The sequence below is a fragment of the Babylonia areolata genome, chromosome 3 (assembly GCF_041734735.1).
Source record: "Babylonia areolata isolate BAREFJ2019XMU chromosome 3, ASM4173473v1, whole genome shotgun sequence".
Taxonomy (NCBI): Eukaryota; Metazoa; Mollusca; class Gastropoda; order Neogastropoda; family Buccinidae; genus Babylonia; species Babylonia areolata.
This window is the reverse complement of record NC_134878.1, coordinates 49,244,606-49,265,524: the sequence shown is the minus strand read 5'-3', so window position 1 is coordinate 49,265,524 and position 20,919 is coordinate 49,244,606. Positions and strand designations below refer to the sequence as shown.

General features: G+C 42.2%; 1 protein-coding gene across 2 annotated transcripts; it reads right to left on the bottom strand.

Moving 5' to 3' along the window:
- Window positions 1-330: 330 nt before the first annotated feature.
- Window positions 331-13,859, bottom strand: LOC143280061 (RING finger and CHY zinc finger domain-containing protein 1-like). 2 transcript variants are annotated; one of them, XM_076584554.1, is made up of 9 exons: window positions 13,721-13,859; window positions 12,304-12,426; window positions 10,585-10,709; window positions 9,876-9,954; window positions 8,453-8,556; window positions 6,732-6,761; window positions 5,972-6,116; window positions 2,999-3,090; window positions 331-1,913 (listed from the first exon to the last, which is right to left on the bottom strand). In XM_076584554.1, exons 1-8 carry the CDS (start codon window positions 13,790-13,792, stop codon window positions 3,019-3,021), a joined length of 750 nt encoding a protein of 249 aa, XP_076440669.1. In that variant the 5' UTR covers window positions 13,793-13,859; the 3' UTR covers window positions 331-1,913; window positions 2,999-3,018. The 2 variants fall into 2 exon arrangements, with proteins under 2 accessions (XP_076440669.1, XP_076440670.1); XM_076584555.1 differs by lacking the exon at window positions 6,732-6,761.
- Between the last annotated feature and the right edge of the window lie 7,060 nt (window positions 13,860-20,919).

Below are 20,919 nucleotides of genomic sequence, written 5' to 3'. Positions count from 1 at the left end.
CATTGTGGCAGCGAAGCATACATGCTTGCCATGACGAGTTATCTCGTCATGCAGGCAGCCTAGGGGTTAATATGTACTATTCTAACTATCAGATTATGTCCTTATATTTTGTTAACAGATATACACATATTTCTTGCTATCATATCAATATACATCATTCTTCCTTTCACAATATATTTTGTCTGTTTTGTGTTTTTTACACACACACACACACCTATCCTACTTCTGTCACACAATGGCCATACAGCCAATGAATTCTATTACACACACACACACACACCTATCCTACTTCTGTCACACAATGGCCATACAGCCAATGAATTCTATTACACACACACACACACACCTATCCTACTTCTGTCACACAATGGCCATACAGCCAATGAATTCTATTACACACACACACACACAAACTTAATATCAGGGGAAGAAAGTAGGGGGTCTTTACAGTTTATTTCCCGAAGGGAATTGTTTTAATGCAGAAATGACAAGAGAGGCAAGGCATTCATGACTCACACGTAACACACACTTAATCCTACGAAGGTATCATTAAGAAACAAAAATGACACTGCAAAGCAGACCATATGGCAAAAAGATAAACATTGATGTGATCTTGACCTTTGACTTCTAAACTTAAAGCATAATTTATTCTGGCCATCTGACCAAAACCAACCACTATATACTGTTAATTGAATATTGGATGAGCAACCCAAGTTCCAGTATGTTTTCTACATTTTCCCGATTTGCTATGTTGTGACCTTGAACTCTGACCTCTAAACTTGGCACTTTACAAAGGAATCATTCTCACCATGTCCAATCCTTATACCAAATTTGACGAAGAAAAATACATGACCTTCTCTCTCTCTTTGAGATAAAACCTTTTCTTATCAATATTATAAACCATGTTGTGACCTTGATCTTAACCTGTGATTCTGAATTTCTTTTGGAATTGTACTGTACCCACAAGCCAAAATACCAAGTTTGTAAAGAGTTCATGCAAGATGTAGCCTCTGTCAAGCTTTTTAAATTTTGCCAAATAATAACCTTGAGCTTTGACCTCTCACCCAGCTTACAATATCATCATAAAGTGGATGACTCTAAAGGTTCATACCTACCCTCCTGTCAAATTCATTTCCTATGCCACTTGTAGAAGCCGGGGAAATGCCAACATTAAAGTTTACCAGGACACAAAAATATTTACCAGGTTAATACATACTCACTTTGATTACATTTGAGTCAAAAAGGATACGTCTATGCATGCATATGTGTTTCTGTGTGTGCCTGTGTAGGTGTGCATGCATGCCTGTGTGCGTACATTGTGTGTGCACGAGTGTGCCTCTGTGTTTGTATATGCATGTGAATGCATGCATGCATGCAAAATTTGTATTATGTGGGTTGCATGTGCATGTAAGTCACTCACACATATACACAGAGCATGCACTGCCAGAATGATGTATGGCATGTATGTTAACAGTTCACCAGAACATAAACCTGCAATCATCTGTATCATAAAAAGAACTTTTATTACAATACATGTGTCTGTGTGTGTACATGTGCATCTGTTTGTGTGTGTGTGGTGTGTGTGTGTGGGGGGGGGAGGGGGGAGGGGTTGGGGGGGGGGGGGGGGTTGAGTGGGTGTGTGTGGGTGTGTGTGTTACAAAAATTACTTTGGCTAAGTGCTGTTATTATTCAACTGTACATGCTTTAACTTCTGCCATAATGCCAACACAGAAAATGCAAAAACCATCAAGAGATATTCACGCATCATCTGCACAAGTGTAAGTAAAAAAATAAAATAAAAAAAAAAAATTTAAAAGCCAGAGTGAACACAATGAAATTGCTTGTGAAAAAGGAGTTTCTTGAATTTGTTTTTTCCCAGTCGTCCCAGTTGTACCAAGGACCACACACCATATCTGCACACACACATACATACAAAATTCAAACTGTGAACAATGCACAACAAAACTTATGGTGAGAAAAATACAATCCACTGGTTCAAACATTACTTAACACCCCTCCCTTTTTCTTCTTTCCACACACTCTGTGTCCCGCCTTCACAACAACAGACCAGAACTGCACAGATCTAACCAGTGAGAGAAGCAGTGTCTTCACAGACTCAAATGGAATTCCTACTGGATTTACCATTAAAGAAATGCTGAAGGGACAAACAAACCCCACCCCCACACCAGCACCTCAAATTTTTTTTTTTTTTTTTTAATAAAAAAAATAATAATAAAAAAGAAAGAAGAAAACACCCAAAGAAAAAACAAGAACAACAACAAAAAGAACCCACCCAAAGCACAACATGATTCAGTCCTATTTTCAAGTCCTAGAGCAGAACAGTATTATCAGGGAAGCTTTCAACACTGTAACATCAAACAACATTCACATTTACTATTGTTGAAAGAACTGTGGATGAATAAAGGGGCTAGAACTAAAGATCATGACCTTTGTGCATCTACACTACTTTTTTTTTCTTCTTTAAAAAAAAAAAATCTGCTGTATCTTTATAATCTGAATGTCAGAAACAAAACCGTTAATGAGGCGTGATCTCAATGTGCTCAGCTCCCACCCCTCTTCATTCTGCTCTTCCTCCTCTCCCCACTTTCTCTCCTTTCTTACACTTTCAATCCCCTTACCCCCTCCTCCCCATAATCCACCCTCTTTCCCAACCCTTTCTGACCCCCCAACCCCCTCTCCACCCTCCCCACCCCATCCTACAGCTGTCTTCCATATCAGAAGCCTCTTTTTTTGTGTGTGTGGTGTTGTTTTTTTTGTTGTTTTTTTTTGGTCGGGCAGAGCAATCAATAATGCCACAATGCTTTTCTGAAACAAATTTCTTTACAGCGTTTTCATGGAGTTAGGATGTTCAACAAGACTCCGACCCACACAGATAATTAGCAAATTAAATCAACTCTCAACTCTTTATTATGATTTTGGCTGCCATTCGTTCAAAAGCATTATTACTATCAAAACCTAAAGCAGAAGCCTGACTCACCGTATCAGGAGATTCTGTTCCTAGCGAGCTGTGTTATAGGAGCCGCAGTGTTGACATTTCAGACCCAGCACATGGAAATTGGTCTGCGATTTCTGCGGGGAAGGACAAATCAAGACACATCAGCATTCTCTGTGTGGCACACATTTATTACCTTACAACTTTTGCAGGTAAATCATGAGAAAACCTTGCATCACAGGGGTTACTGATCAAATCTTTATGATTGAATTCACTCAGCGACATGTTCTTTGATCAAGCTTATTCCCAACATTGCTATTAATAGGACCTCATTAAGTGCCTATCTTCAGTCAGAGATAAAGCTCTATGTGCTTTACAAACACGTAGTCATTTGCACAATAGACTGCTGTACCTGATGGCATTCAATACAGGTAAAGTGAAGGATGGAGGGGAAAAGGGAAAGGAGGGAATGCTGTACCTGATGGCAGTCAATACAGGTAAAGGAAATGAGAGAGGAAAAAGAAAAAAAAGGAATAGAGGTAAAGGGAAGAAGAGAAGGAAGGATGAAGGAGGGAGGGAATGATGTACCTGATGACAGTCAATACAGGTAAAGGGAAGGAGGGAGGGTAGGAAGGAGGGAATGCAGTACCTGATGACATTCAGTACAGCTAAATGCATGGATGGAAGGAAGGAGGAATGATGTACCTGATGACAGTCAATACAGGTAAAAGAAAGGAGGGAGGAAAGGAGGGAGGGAATAAAGGTAAAGGAAAGGAGGGAGGGAAGGAATGAAGGAGGGAGGGAATGACATACCTGATGGCAGTCAATACAGGTAAAGGGAAGGAGGAAGGGAATGGAGGTAAAGGGAAGGAGGGAGGGAAGGAATGAAGGAGGGAGGGAATGACAAACCTGATGGCAGTCAATACAGGTAAAGGGAAGGAGGGAGGGAATGGAGGTAAAGGGGAGGGAAGGAAGGAATGAAGGAGGTAGGGAATGACATACCTGATGGCAGTCAATACAGGTAAAGGGAAGGAGGGAGGGAATGGAGGTAAAGGGAAGGAGGGAAGGAGGGAGGGAATGATGGCATTCAGTACAGCTAAATGCATGGATGGAGGGATGGAAGGAAGGAGGAAATGGTGTACCTGATGACAGTCAATACAGGTAGAGGGAAGGAGGGAGGAAAGGAGAGAATGCAGTACCTGATGGCATTAAATACAGGTAAATGCGAGGGAGGGAAGGAAGGAGGGGATGTTGTACCTGGTGTCAGTGAATGCAGGTAAAGGGAACAAGAGAGGAAAGGAACGAAGGAGGGGATGTTGTACCTGGTGTCAGTGAATGCAGGTAAAGGGAACAAGAGAGGAAAGGAAGGAAGGAGGGAATGCTGTAACTGGTGTCAGTGAATACAGGTAAAGGGAACAAGAGAGGAAAGGAAGGAAGGAGGGAATGCTGTACCTGGTGTCAGTGAATGCAGGTAAAGGGAACAAGAGAGGAAAGGAACGAAGGAGGGAATGTTGTACCTGGTGTCAGTGAATACAGGTAAAGGGAACAAGAGAGGAAAGGAAGGAAGGAGGGAATGCTGTACCTGGTGTCAGTGAATGCAGGTAAAGGGAACAAGAGAGGAAAGGAAGGAGGGAATGCTGTACCTGGTGTCAGTGAATGCAGGTAAAGGGAACAAGAGAGGAAAGGAAGGAAGGAGGGAATGTTGTACCTGGTGTCAGTGAATGCAGGTAAAGGGAACAAGAGAGGAAAGGAAGGAAGGAGGGAATGTTGTACCTGGTGTCAGTGAATGCAGGTAAAGGGAACAAGAGAGGAAAGGAAGGAAGGAGGGAATGTTGTACCTGGTGTCAGTGAATGCAGGTAAAGGGAACAAGAGAGGAAAGGAAGGAGGGAATGCTGTACCTGATGACAGTCAATACAGGTAAAAGGAAGGAGGGAGGGAAGGAGGGAGAGAATAGAGGTCAAGGGAAGAGGGAGGGAAGGAATGAAGGAGGGAGGAAAATACATACCTGATGGCAGTCAATACAGGTAAAGGGAAGAAGGGAGGGAAGGAGGGAGGGAACAGAGGTAAAGAGGAGGAGGGAATGATGGCATTCAGTACAGCTAAATGCATGGATGGAGGGATGGAAGGAAGGAGGAAATGATGTACCTGATGACAGTCAATACAGGTAGAGGGAAGGAGGGAGGAAAGGAGAGAATGCAGTACCTGATGGCATTAAATACAGGTAAATGCGAGGGAGGGAGGGAGAGAATGTTGTACCTGGTGTCAGTGAATACAGGTAAACGGAACAAGAGAGGAAAGGAAGGAAGGAGGGAATGCTGTAACTGGTGTCAGTGAATACAGGTAAAGGGAACAAGAGAGGAAAGGAAGGAAGGAGGGAATGCTGTACCTGGTGTCAGTGAATACAGGTAAACGGAACAAGAGAGGAAAGGAAGGAAGGAGGGAATGCTGTAACTGGTGTCAGTGAATACAGGTAAAGGGAACAAGAGAGGAAAGGAACGAAGGAGGGAATGCTGTAACTGGTGTCAGTGAATACAGGTAAAGGGAACAAGAGAGGAAAGGAAGGAAGGAGGGAATGCTGTAACTGGTGTCAGTGAATACAGGTAAAGGGAACAAGAGAGGAAAGGAAGGAAGGAGGGAATGCTGTACCTGATGACAGTTGATACAGGTAAAAGGAAGGAGGGAGGGAAGGAGGGGGAGAATAGAGGTCAAGAGAAGAAGGGAGGGAAGGAATGAACGAGGGAGGAAAAGACATACCTGATGGCAGTCAATACAGGTAAAGGGAAGGAGGGAGGGAAGGAGAGAATGCAGTACCTGATGGCATTAAATACAGGTAAACGCGAGGGAGGGAAGGAAGGAGGGAATGTTGTACTTGGTGTCAGTCAGTACAGGTAAAGGGAACGAGAGAGGAAAGGAAGGAAGGAGGGAATGCTGTACCTGATGACAGTCAATACAGGTAAAAGGAAGGTGGGGGCGAAGGAAGGAGGGCAGGGAGGGGGGAAGGCTGAGGCTGGCTGTACCTGATGACAGTCCCGACAGGTGATGTCCACCTGGAAGTTGCGGTACTCCTCCGGCATGTCTGTGTTTCTCACCTCTTGATCCACCTCCTTCCACACCTCCTCCATGTTGAGCATGGATTCGTTGCAGCTCGGACAAGCATACAGTCTGGTTTCACACAAGACAGATGGCTTGCATACACTTTTTTTATAATAATAATTATGTATCTTAGTCTGGTTTCATGCCAGACAGAAAACTTCATACATACATGTACACTTTCTTAATAATAACAATAGTCTTATCTATTTTTATATAGTGCATATTTTTGTACAACACAAGCAGAAGCAAGATCTTAGTCCTTTTCAAATACAACGCACACATGCACACGCACTTTCAAACAGGGAAGGCAACTCTATATGAACACACACACACACACACTTTCGAACTGGACAGGCAACACTATATGAACACACACACAGAAACACACTTTCGAACTGGGCAGGCAATAAACACACACACACACACACACACAAAATTAAACAAACTAAAAAGTAGCAGGTGCCTGACTTGCACAAACCCAACACACTGGTCAGGCCTTGACTGCCTATTCTACGTCTGTATAAACATTAACACAAATTCAAATATAATAAACAGAAAAATAAACAAATACATAGGTTAAGTGGGGTTTTCTGTTTTTGGTTTTAAAAAAATTACAAATTGGTTTGTAATGATCTTAAAGCACTGCTTATAAAACAGTTCAAAGGGTCGCTGTCACAAACTCACCCTTTCTTCAGGCACTCAGAATAGCATTGGCTGAAACCCCAAAAAATCAATATGGTCATCCCAGCAAACAAATCAACGACAACAAAAAGTTACAAAAACCTATCAATTCAACAGTGAAAATAAAGTTTAAAGATGAAAAAAAAACCTGGGAGCTTTTTGTCTGGGGTTGGCATATATTTTGTTTGTTCCGTTTCTTTTTTTGAGGGGGGGGGGGGGGGGGTTGGCGATGAGGCGTGGAGGGGGTGTGTGTGTGTGTGTGTGTGTTGGGGAGGGGGTTCAGGGACATGCAGTACAAATGGGTACTTCAGGAGCACAATGTCCATTTTACTGTTAAAGTATTTTCAGGAACAAATATTGTATTGTATTGCACTGTATTGTACTATACTGTACTGTACTGTATTGTATTGTATTGTATTGTTTTCTTCTTTGACACAACAGATTTCTCTGTATGAAATTCAGGTTGCTCTCTCCAGGGAGAGTGTGTTGTAAAAGGTTGGGTTTTTTTTTTCAACACTTTTATCTGCCTGCAACTGTATTTGTTTTCCTATCAAAGTGGATCTTTGTACAGAATTTTGCCAGGGACAATCCTCGTGTTGCCATGGTTTTTTTTTGTTTTGTTTTTTAAGTTGCATTAAGTGCATGCTACACACAGGACCTTCATTTACTGTCTCACCTGAATGACTAGCATCCAGACCGCGACCCAAGGTCTAGTGGAGTGGGAGAAAATATTGGCAAGTGCGAACACTGACAGTCAGTTATCACAGGCATGTGTGCCGTAGACAGGGGATCAAGCACAAGCAGCATGAGAAAACTTCATGTCATTGACAAGAGTGCAGAGTATGGGTTCACAGCAACAAAAGAAAGCCAACTCTTTCAAGCTATGTTTACTTTTCATTACTTCCAGTGAAAATGAATCCTTTGCAGACATGGATGAAAATGAAAGCAAAATAATTCTTTTCATAAAAGCTCCAGTGGGTCACAGTTAAGTATGTGTAATTAAAGCTAGACTTTTTTTTTTTAACCCAAGCGCATTTTTTTCTTGTTCTAGCTGCATATAGTTTACATCACAAGACTGATTGTCACACAATTATCTGGAAATACTGAACTCAATATTACTCTCCTGTACTGTATCAACAGTCTGAAATAACAGTATCTGATTTTTATCAACACAAAAGTACAAGGGCTTGGCACTTTAGTATGTAAGTGCTGTATAAACATCCATTATTATCATCATCACTGGCTCTACAAATGTCCATATTTATATCATCATCATCACTGGTAATATTATCATACATTTCTTCTTCTTCTGCCTTCATGGGCTGCAACTCCCATGTTCACTCGCATGTACACGAGTGGGCTTTTATGTGTATACCCCGCCATGTAGGCAGCCATACTCCATTTTCAGGGGTGTGCATGCTGTGTATGTTCTTGTTTCCAAAACCCACCGAACGCTGACATGGATTTCTGGATCTTTTACGTGTGTATTTGATCTTCTGTTTGAGTATACACACAAAGGGGGTTCAGGCACTAGCAGCTCTGCACACAAGTTGACCTGGGAGATCAGAAAAATCTCCACCTTTTACCCACCAGGTGCCGATAATGAGATTTGAACCCAGGACCCTCAGACTGAAAGTCCAACAATTTAACCATTCAGCTACTGCGCCCATCATACCTATCAACATCACCAGACTCGCTGTCCTCTTCCAGCGGTCTAGACTCACCTGTGCAAAATATGGCCGCAGGGTGACACATGCAAGGCGGTGCGTGATGTGTGAAGATTCTCCAGGCACACAGGGCAAATGTCATGGGACACCTTCTCCACACACTGATACAGCAAAACAGTATTGATAGTCAGTTGTGTTCGACTATGACCATCAGGACAGCAGAGGAGCAAACTGCTTTCCTGACTAGATATATATCTGGTCTATCATTCAATTATACTATATATATGGTTGAAAGTATCATAAGGACTCTCCTCTCAATGCTGAAAGATCTGAACTTTGCAGACAACCTGGCACTGGTCACCCACACTGATCATCACATGCAAGAGAAGTCAACTGAGCACAGCAAACAGGCCTGAAGATCAGCCAGAAGAAAACAGAGCTGACACTGAACATTTCAAAATCTTCGCCTTCTTCTTCTTCTGCGTTCACTCATATGCACACGAGTGGGCTTTTACGTGTATGACCCTTTTTACCCTGCCATGTAGGCAGCCATACACCGTTTTCAGGGGTGTGCATGCTGGGTATGTTCTTGTTTCCATAACCCACTGAATGCTGACATGGATTACAGGATCTTTAACGTGCATATTTGATCTTCTGCTTGCATATACAAACGAAGGGGATTCAGGCACTGGCAGGTCTGCACATATGTTGACCTGGGAGATTGTAAAAATCTCCACCCTTTACCCACCAGGCGCCGTCACTGTGATTCAAACCCGGGACCCTCAGATTGACAGTCCAACGCTTTAACCACTCGGCTATTGCACCCGTCAAAAAAATCTTCACCAATCCATGTAAACAAAACAGACCTATATATGAAAACTATCAGTACACAGCATTAGAACAGGCAGTTATCACACTATCTGTGATAATAATGATTTAACTCACAAGGCACCTTTCCATTTAAAACATACTCAAATGCACTGTACATTGTAAAAAAAAAAGATTGACAATATGCACTTAAATATTAAAATGATGACTTTCAAACATAACCCTGCACGTATATCTAACCAAACACTGACAATAATTCAATCATGTACAAACACGAAGCCATCACTTCTACTTCCCACACATCTACTTAGCAGTGATTATCAAAGTGCACTTTTCTTTGTTTTGTTTTGTTTGTTTGTTCATTTCTTCTTTTTTTTTTTTAACCGAGGCTCAAACAACTGTTACACTATTGTTGCTATTAGGAATAGGAAAAACAAATAAAACTGCATGCAGGAAAAAATACAAAAAAATGGGTGGCGCTGTAGTGCAGCGATACACTCTCCCTGGGGAGAGCAGCCCGAATTTCACACAGAGAAATCTGTTGTGATAAAAAGAAATACAAATACAATACAAATTATGCCTTCTGAATCTTTAATGTCTTTAGGGTGCAGGGAAGTGGGAGGAGGGAGGGGGTTGCTCTCCTCACACTTACTTTGTGGTTATCTCGGAGGTGGACACTCAAACAGAGGTCACATTTATCACAGTGGAAAAAGTTCTCCTGGCCACCAATCCTGTTGGAAAACAGAACAACCCATGTTACTTTAAGTGTGTGTGTGTATATATACATGTATATGTGGTGTATTCCCATGCATATGTGTGTGCCTTCATGTCTATAATTAATCTCTCTTTCCCTGTATATGTTTGCATGTGCGTGCCTACAAGTGTGCACTTCTTGTATTGTCCTTAATGTATATAAACTTGCAAAGAGATGAAAAGAAAAGGTCACACCTAAAATCTCAATTCTTCTGAAATAAACTACCGTGTACCTCAGAGTTCTGAGCTCTCTCTTCTCCTCCCTCTTGCTCCTTTTATCTGTGTAAATGTAATTTTATGAATGAGTTTATGTCTGTCGGTACAAAAAGAATTAAAAGATTAATTTAGCAAAGTATTTACTGTTTTCAATCTGATTTGATCAGTTGTCTGTGCTGCATCTTGTGCAGGTATCTTTTCAGTCTCTTGAGACCAAGTATGAGCATGCTTAGAGAAACCATTATGTGTCTGCATGCAGTGTGTGAATGCCACAAGAGTGTAAGAATGCATGAGAAAGTATAAACACATTCTTCCCGGATTTTGTGCCAGCAAGACAACATTACTTAATTTTTTCATTACAGAAGTCTAATCTAAATTCAGTTCATACATACCGACAGAGTCCACAAGCCTTGCAGTGGAATTGTTGTCTGTCTTTATTGTCATACAGTCGGCAGATTTCACAGAAATACTTGCCAAATTCAATGCCACAGGACTCGCGTTCACAGAACTGCTTCACCTGAACAAATGGCAATACTGCACTGAGGACAGGACTGTACAGAATATGCAAAAAAGTTTCAATGAAAAAAAAAAAATGTTATATCAGTCACAGTTCAGCACATCAAAATTTCAATCATACCACATTCAAAGGATGTTCAACTGATGGAGAGAAATGAAACACCTGACATGAAAAATGTGTAAAACAAAAACTGAACTACCAAATGCAAAGAGCTGAAAAACAGGCATGATTTTTAAAATATGGCTCCAGGGAGGGGTGTGGGGGTTGGGGGTGGGGGTGGGGGGGGCTGGGACTGGGAAACTGTGGATGCAGAGACTTTTTTTTTTTAAAGAGACACATTTTTGTTTTTAACTCAAATTACTTTATCTCAAATATTCCATAGCAGTAAAAAGTAATTTCAGTTGTGACCATTTCTCTGTGTTGTTTTCCTCGTTACATTTTTAACACATAAAAAAAAGATGGTACTTCAGTTCAATGTTTTGAAGATTAGGGTGGCACGGGTGTTCAGTGCTGGCACTTTAGTTGGCCCTGCGAAAGTTCGTGAACCCAGAAAGTAGGGCATGGATATAAATAAACGCAGCTGACAAACAGGCCGCGCCAGCGGCACTCGCTGTACGCTTGTTCGGCGGTAAATCTGCTTTGTTTCTTTCGCGCATCATCTCCTCGGATGGGTCGGAAATAACGACTAAAGAAGTGGTTTTCTAAAAAGAACACAAAATAAGCTTTCCATTGACTCCAAACACAATATGTTTTCTTACATAGCGGTTGTTGCGGCAACGGTTGAAACATAAATGAAGAAAGAGAAGAGAAGGATAAGCAGAAACATGATCGCAAAAATCGTTAAGTTTAAATCCCTCTCTAAGAAAACAGGCGTTTAGCACAATAACATCGTAAATACACACAGAACATATAGCATGCCTGCATGCAGATTAGCTTACCTTTTGAGTTGTGCGATTTTTCTTGGCAGCACAACAAACGTTTAAATGAACACACTGTAGCATGGTGAGAGTGAGCAGCAGGGGGATGGAGAGCGGGGTGAGTGTCTGTCGGCTTATGGCACTGCCGTGCCCTTCATTCCACGAGAAAGACGAAGATTTTTAAGGTAAAAAAAAAAAAAAAAAAAAAAAATGAAACGATGATGTTGATAAAATAATGAAATTGCGTAAATCAAATCAAACTGCACTCCAATAATACAACCAGGAATAGCAATAATTCAACTTTCTGTAATCGCTGCAGGAAATGTGTGGATGCTGTGAAAAGGTGGGAAAAACGGGGCGGGGGCTGCGGGGCCGAGTGAAACAAACAAGGCAGTGTCCCAGTTTGGCGCGCGGGGCCAGAAATACCGCGGCGAATGTGCCGGTCAGTACAGAGTGCGGTGGGAAAGTCTGGCATTAAAAAAATTTTGACCCAAGACGCTAGACGCTGCTCGGCCAACTAAAGAGCCAGATTTTGTGCTCGGCTGAGCAGCCGTGGTGGGGGTGGGGTGTAGCAAGATAAAAATTAAAAAAAACCTGAAGATCTGTAGATATAATAACATGAGCTAAATCAGGTTACATGTTCAAAATAAATATGGAGTGGTCCCCATCAAACTCACATCTTGTTCAGTGTTGCACTTCAGACACACAATACGTGATACAGTTTTGCGATCCAGTTCATGGGTCACTTCCTTTTCATCGTGACATACACGACAAACATACTGCTTCTTGCAACATGGAGCCTGCACACACAACACACTACTGATCAAATACTTGAATCATAAGATACTTGCACAATGCACATTAAAAACAACACTGACACAATGCTTCTCATAACAGCATTAAAACTTATCAAATTTTGGTTTAGAAAAATACAAACAAAAAAACTTCAAAATAACAATTGGTTTTTTTTCTTGTTTTGTTTTTGTTTGAGGTTATAATTCATCACAAGAACAAGCAACAGCAGCAACAAATCAAAAGTCATGGTGTGCTTTTTTATTTGTTAGACCAACTTGAGAGACAGACACAGAGAGAGAAAGAAGACACACACACGCACACGAGATAGAGAGAGAGTAGTGTATCTGTGCATATGTGTATTCACTATTTTTGGGGGTGGTGGTGGGGGGAGGAAGGGGGTGGTGAGTATATGAGTGTGAGTTCATTTTTTTAGTTAAAAACCTTTTCCCTATAAGAGATATTAGACGTGGATACGGTGGATAGAATAAAAAAAAAATTGAGGGAGTGGAAAGGCACAATTTACGCATGTGATAGTAGAAATATGAGTGTGTGTGCACATGCGCGTGCGTGTGTGTTTGATAGATAATGAGAGTTACTGGGTGAAGTGTTTAAGAAAAACAGAAACTAAAAATATAACATCTTTAAAATTAAAAACTAACAACTATAACAGTGATTTTGTGAACCAACTGTTAGTATGTTTGATAAATAAACATAGAGTAATTTTTGCTCCATAACATTAACTGTACACAACCTCAAGCTGTCTTCGCTTCCCATCAGCTGACACACAGGTAAATAAACCATTTACACATCATATAAACAACACCTGGAAATCTTGGAAGGAAAATTCAGTCCATTCAATAAAGTTTTGTTAACTTGTTTTGTCTTAGCACTTTTCAAGAAAATGCCCAAACGCAAACTCTTATTTATCAAAGCAGCTAGAAGGTGGAGGAACAGGGTGGGGTGGATGTCAACAGAAGAGGGTCAGAAGGGGTATGTGGGGAGAAGGGGGGCGGGGGACAATTTTTTCCCCAGAATGGAAAGTTTCACACCAAGGCGTTGACGTTCACTCCGCCAGTCACACAGAGGATCGAAAGGGAAGAAATGTGGACAAAACCGGAATTTTTTTTTTTTATATTATTGTTTGTTTTATGGTATATTTTTCGGAACTTACAATCGCTATCTTTGTCGCATGAAAAGCCCCAACGTTATATGTACTGATGAAAAAGGGGAAAAGAAGTCACAGCATTTTCAGTATTTCAAAACCGCCAAAACATGAGGCTGTTGGAATGGTTCACTTACTATCAGTGCGCAGTTTCGGTCATAATGCTGACATCCTAAGCGATCCACTTCTTCTGACACTTCTTCTGACATTTTCCCTGGGAGAAATTAGACTGAATGTCAAAAGTATTTCGGCCGAATTTTCAGGCCTCACCCAAATTATTCGTACGCGAGATCATGTCTGAAGGTTCTCACCTTGAGTTCCTGTGATATGCATATTAAATTACGGTATACTTCCGAGTTTGTCTTGAACAAAAAAAATGCATTCATATGTTTTTTTTCATCTGTCCATCGTGGTGTGTGCTAGGTAGTGGCAAGCAAACCAAATGGGATAAATTGTGGGGACTATTTTGGCCATGCCCAACTGGCTTGTGTTGCACGGCTTGGTTGCAGAGGTCAGACGAGGGGGGTAATCCTTTTATTTAGAGCTTTGATGAGTGATGTTATCATAATATGCTTTGGAAAGAGGTAACAAGATAGCAAGGTTGCTGATCTGAGGGAGTGACTTTTGTTTACGTAAATTTCTAAATGCATGATGAAGCCAAAAAGGCTGATATGGGTACCTTTTCTATGGCTCTTTCCAAAGTAGGTGTGTGGCCCATTCCTTTGATTGTATTCATCTGTTGGGGGAAGTAACGTGTTTTAAACGTTCGTGTTACGTGCTAGAGTCTTTCCCCCTGATCCTTTTCCAGAATCGTAAAGCGAGGTTTGGATCAGCAGTGGGTTTGTCAAGTCGGGATGCAAAGAAGATTTTTAGCATCAGTTAACATAGCATATTTTTAACACAGCAGGCCTACAATGCATCACATTTGCTGCCGTGGGATCTTCCTCATCCAAGCAACTACTGTGACTGACAGCACCAACCACACCAACCACGACGACAACGACAATGACCGGCAACAATTTGTGACAACAGTAACACTTTCAGTTTTCAATGAGGCGTCACTGTGTCCAGACAAACCCATACAGTGATACACGCTACACCACATCTACCTGGCGGATGCCTGACAGCAGCGTAACACGGCCAACACGCAAGTCAGGCCTCAAGTTAACGGCTGAAGTGCAGTGCATTTACATCAGTATTTCATGTATCACTGAGCCGGCAGAGTGGATTTCTTCTACTTATATTAGTTTCCAGAGGGCAACCCTTTTGTTGCTATGGATTCTTTTTTTAGTGCACGAAGTGTGTGATGCATCGGCGGGACCTCAGTTTGTCGTCTCACTATGACTGATCCGAATGACGAGACACCCACTTTGATTGACTATATATATGATTTTCCAGTCAACTTGAACTGACTTGGGAGAAAGGGCGAGAGCGGCGGGAACTCGAACGCAGACCCTCAAACTGAACCCAGACCTCAACATACACTTGAAACTATTGGAAAACATAACAATACAAATACTAATACCACAAATTATAATGCCCGGATAACCTGATGATATTACTGAGGAGGAGGAGTGAGGAGACAGAAAAGCATACTGAAAGTGTACTTTTGAACAAGATAGTTAATTCAGCCGGGCAGCGCATAATAGTGCGACCGATTTAAAAACTTTGTGTAGGCTATCCACTGACCTAGGCTGCAATACGTTCCTCAGTTAGTCGCTCGGGGTTCGTCTTGAATTTGTCAAGACAAAGCAGTCAGGCTATACACAATATTTCTGTGGAATATACTGAAGACATAGATCATGAAGTACAGAACCGTAAAGCAGCCAGCTGAATGTTGTTCGCCTTCATTTTCATTCCAACACAGGTGATATTGCAAATTAACATTTAACACATTGTATTGACTGTGCTTGTTCCTCTGTACAGCCGCCCGGGTCGTATTTAGTACCTACTGACATGTAAGTTGATTATGACTGACGCTGTATGACTATCAAGTTATAACTCTCTCTCTCTCTCTCTCTCCCTCGCCCTCCAAGTTTTCATAGGTGTGCTCTAAAATTAGTCGATTCTAGATTCTATAATTTTCAGGCTCTTTATTTGTTTCTGATTACAAAGAACTTGACACATTTCCCGGATGAAATAAAAGTTAAACGTAATATACTGAGCTGCTGAGCCACTGATATTTATGTTGAAAATATTATCGGATCCTGCCCCGCCCTCATTCATGAGTTATTTTCTAATGAACAATCCCCGTCACACGCACAAAGCAACTTTGCTTCGGCCATGAATTGACTCGTTTTAAAAGACATGACTCACAAATTCTGGACTGACGATATCAAAACACCTTAAGGAGTACCTGATTTCATCTGTGGCTTAAGGAGTACCATTTCATCTGTGGCTTAATGTAAACTCCAATTACATGTCTTCAAAAGACTGTATCATAAACATACAATGACAGAGAAAGGTTTTATGAATCACTGAAATATTCAGATCGAAAAACAAGTGAAGTATTCATACTGTCATTGTTTCTGTGTTTGTCTCTCTTTCTTTGCCGGCAACCCGGCCTACCCCCGCCCCCACCCCCCAGACACCCCGTTACCCCTCCAACTCTCTGACTTCGTATTTCGCCTTTCTGTTTCTCCTTCGCTATCTCTCTCCCTTCTTTCCTTCTTTTCTTCCTTCCCTCTCTCATTCACACGTGCGCGTACTATGCTTTTGTGGAGATTTTTTCTAGCCCTATCCAATTTAGTTTTTGTTGTTGTTGCCACGCGATGTGCATGTACTTTTTTCCTTCAATAAAAACAACAACAAAATCTTGTATTCCCGACACAAAAAAGGCTTTACGAGGGTATGATAACAGGCAAACAAGTGCTTATTCCTTTTCCTTCAATTAAAAACAAGTTTGGATTTCGATTACGATCTCTCTCTCTCTCTCTCCGTCTGTGTGTGTGTGTGTGTGTGTGTGTGTGTGTGTGTGTGCGCGCGCGCGCATGGTGTGTGTGAGCGTGTGTGTACGTGTGTGGATGGGCGGCGTACGTGTGTGTATGCGTGCGTGTGTATGTATGTGTGTGTGCCGCTGTGTGTGTGCGTGTGTGTGTCACGGTGAGCGCGTGCGTGTTTGTATGGCCTTGTATGTGTGTGTGTCAGTATGTCAGTGTGTGTGTGTGTGTGTGTGTGTGTGTGTGTGTGTGTGTGTGTGTGTGTGTGTGTAAGTTTCCGTCTACCTGCCTGCCTGTCTGTGTGTCTGTCTTTCTCTCTCTCTCACTGTACACACACACACACACACACACACACACACACACACACACACACACACACACACACACACACACACACACACACACACACACACACACACACACACAGTTTGCTGGCAAGGCACCCATTCGATCGGCATTACCCAAAGAGGTCAGTTTTCAGTGAAGCGTGCCCACCGTCAGTGTTGAAGAGCCGTTCAAGTGTTGGACTGAGACCAGGCAAACGTACTGTTGTTCAGGGAGCTCGATCTTTTCTCTCCCGACAGACCTTCAGTCTCAAACACTACATACAGCCTGTTTGGAAAGTTGTAATGGCCTGCGCGTAAGGGTTTGTTCAAATGTTTGGCATCTGCTATTTCTTCTTCTTTTTTTTCTTCTCCAAAGCTGAAATGTGGTGTGGCGTATAAGAATCAGTCCGCACGCTTTTCACACCTGCTGAAACTGAAACTGTAATGACGATCAACTACAGTTCTGACGCGGCCTCTGAAGGGTGCAGATAGTCACTGGATTGCTAACCTGGTTCGTTCCTTTCAAAACGGTTGCAACACACACACACACACACACGACACACATGCGCGCACCCTAATTCAGACCGACAGAGAGAGAGAGAGAGAGAGAGAGGGGTGGGTGGGGGAGTTGGGGTAATGGTTATGTTCTCTGTAGTTCTACTTCTCAAAATTGTGATATATTTCAGTTATCTTGAAGCCAGCTAGGTTTGTTTTTCTTCTAAGATCATTCAGTGGTACAGATTAAGTGCCGCCGGGTTCGCTTAATCAAAGCTGAAACAGAGAGAGAGAGAGAGAGAGAGAGAGAGAGGGGGGTGGAGGTAAAATACGTGCACTTTTAACTAACTGACGTCAAAAGAACGCAGCCGGGGAGCAACTTGTAATCACTGGTGAAGGAACACTCGTCTTTGATTCCGTTTGGGAAACAAATATACATGCAGGCAGAAACAGAAAGGTGGGCGGAAGAGAAAGAGAGAGAGAGAGAGAGAGAGAGAGAGAGAGAGAGAGAGAGAGTGAAGTGGGTGGGGGCGTGGGGGAGGAGGGGCTAGGGGGAGGGCGGGCAGAGAGGGTAAGAGTGGGTGGGCCGGGTTTGGCAGTGCTCGACTGGAATTGAAGAGCAGTCTGAAGGCAACTGAGTTCAGTCACACAGAAAGAATTGTGGCAAACAATATAACCGAATCGAGAAGCAACGAAGATAGATAGATAGACAGATAGATAGATAAGCAAACAAACAAACAAACAAATAACTAAATAAATAATTGGATAACGTGGTGTGATCTTTAATTTTCACCTGCAGGTGCATTAGAATCGAAACGAATGTTCAATGCGTCCCGGGATGTCACGTATTTCCATGTGTATGGAACGGACAATAGTAGAATCCCCCCCCCCCCTGCCCCCTCCACCCCCCGCCCCACCAAACTGCCACCTAAGCTTATATATATATTTTTTAAATAATTCTTTTTTAACGCGTTCTGTGGCTGAACCAGACACAAAAAGACTGCATGCATGATACCCCAAACAAGAATGTCGACGGAACAGGGCATTGCAGCTGATTCGGCTGCCCGCGTGAATAAGAATTAAGTAAACTGTGAGATTTGCTCGGAAGAAACAGAACTTGGTCAGAACAGCATATATAATGTTGTTGTTTTTTTTCCCCCTTCCTTTTTCTTGAGCTCTGTACTTTCCGTTACTTGTAAGGGCCGGGAGAAAGTTTCCCACACGATGATGTGTGCAAGGGAGTTGAACGGTGTGTGTGGTTAGCTACCAGTAAGGCCGGAGCAGTGTAGTGACCTACGTCAGTGGCGAGCTGTTAACTGGTTTCTATGTAATATCAGTTTTGATCTTTGAGAACACAGAATTGTGACCCAGTCTTAGTGAGACGGGACTGAGAAACACTGAGAAGACAGTGAAAATGATACCACTGATTTCTTCAGTCTTCTTCTTCTTCTATTATTATTATCATCATCATCATTATTATCATTATTGTTGTTGTTGTTTTGTGTTTTAATCCTAAGCCGAGTGAAATTGACGGTATGGTTAACGTTAGTTAGTAGTATGTCTTGGGTTATCTTGTGTGCAAGACTGAATATGACTGCACTCAGTTGTGCTTGAAGTTGATAACCAATAGCCCACTCCATCCGGTACAACTGATACAGAAAGGGGGGGTGTGCTGGGTTAGGTTAAAGCTCCCATAGCCTTTTTACAGACATCGAGCACAGCCGGGCCGTGAAATCATTCACACCCACTGTCGGTGGCGCTACAGGACTCGCCGCGGCAGACTGGGGCCCAGTCCTCTCCTTCCGCCGTCAGTTTTAATCAACCTTACCCACCCGAAGTTAGCCGGTAACAGTACCCACTCATTCACACACCTGAGTGGAACCAGGAAAATCTGAGTGAAGTACGCACCTCCCAAAGACACAATATGCCGGCTCAGTGGAAACGGGGTCTCGAACCCTTGTCACTGGTGAACACTGGATCAGAAGATCGCAACCGCTTGTGACAAGACGCTCCCTGCTGCGTGAGGATCTCAATCGTAAAGGATCGATTGATTGATTGATTGATAGGGATACTTAGGGATACTTATATAGCGCCTATCATGATCGGCCGGAGACCAAGCTCTAAGCACTTTACAAATACGGGGTCATTTGCACGGCACAACAGGCTGCCTACATGGGTAGAGACCACTGACAGCTGCCACTGCATGGGCGCTCATCATTCGTTTCCTGTGTCATTCAATCAGATTACAGGCACGAACACATACACACTCAGACAGACATGTAACATTTTACGTGTATGACCGTTTGTTTTTTGCTTGTTTTTGTTTTGTTTTTAAATTAATTTATTTACCCCCGCCATGTAGACAAGCATGCTCCGTTTTCGGGGGTATGCAAGCTGGGTATGTTCTTGTTTCCATAACCCACCGAACGCTGACATGAATTACGTGATCTTTAACGTGGATATTTGATCTTCTGCGTGCGCATACACACGACGGAAGGGGTTCAGGCACAAGCAGGTCTGCACATATGTTGACCTGTGAGATCGTAAAAATCTCCACCCTTTACCCACCAGGCGCCGTCACAGAGACTCGAACCCGGGACCCTCAGACTGAAAATCCAACGCTTTAACCACTCGGCTACTGCGAATGTCGAGTGCCCCAACGCCTTGAACCACAACCACCCTCTGCGGAGCAATAGTCTAGTAATTCTGTGAGAAAAAGTGGCCGAACCTCAAAATAATTGCAAGAAAACGTTTTTTTGGCTCTACGTGTTCAGAATTTTTCGCTCTATCACCCGTAAAAAATCGAAGATAATCGAACGTCAGATACGATCAGGAAAATTAAATAAAGAAAAATAAATAGGCTGAGATGGAAGAAAAAGCACACCATACTTTTTTGCTGCCGCAGCTTGTCATTCGCGCCTTGTCAAGTCGGGCTCTGCGGGCAGGCCTGGTTCCTCCCCGCGCTTTCTCACTCCGTGCAGTGAAACCTGTTTCGTACTTCCCTGACCGTAGTGAATGTTTTACGTTGATTTGTTAGCAATTAGTGATTCCGGAATAATAAAACGTACTTATAACTGTCAATTGAATCAGTTACTGAACTGTTATAACAGTTATCTTGTTCCTAATTTTCATCTAGATAGACAACACGAAAGTGGCGTTGAAGAAAGGTTCACATGTTGCCTTCGCAAAATGTGGTGTTGAAGTATGGTGAACCATGCGCTTAAAAAAATATTTTACTGAAGAAATTACAATATTCAACTTTCTTAAGTAATTGTATGTAAAACTGAAACGGACGGCCATCAAGGCACTTGTGTGATCTGAAGTGACGAGAAGCCATTGTCTGGGTTCTAAAAACATTGATTTATTTTGTTTGTTTGTTTGTTTTTCTATTTATGTATCTATCAATTTACTTATTCATCTATTTGTTTTATTTTTTGTTTGTTAGTTACACATTTATCATTCAGTTTATTTTTGTTTATTCATTTATTTATCTAATTATGAACTGTCTTGTTTGTTTCATTTTATCTATCATTATTATTATCTTCTGTCGTGGGGGTATTTCAAACACGTGACTGT

Excerpts from the sequence above, each read along its gene's own strand:
- LOC143280061 (XM_076584554.1), bottom strand. The coding sequence starts at position 13,792 with ATGTCAGAAGAAGTGTCAGAAGAAGTGGATCGCTTAGGATGTCAGCAT. Across the intron at positions 9,955-10,584 it reads AAGGCTTGTGGACTCTGTCG|GATTGGTGGCCAGGAGAACT; the intron begins GTATGTATGAAC and ends GTTTTCCAACAG. Across the intron at positions 3,091-5,971 it reads CCTGTCGGGACTGTCATCAG|AAATCGCAGACCAATTTCCA; the intron begins GTACAGCCAGCC and ends CCTTCCCCGCAG.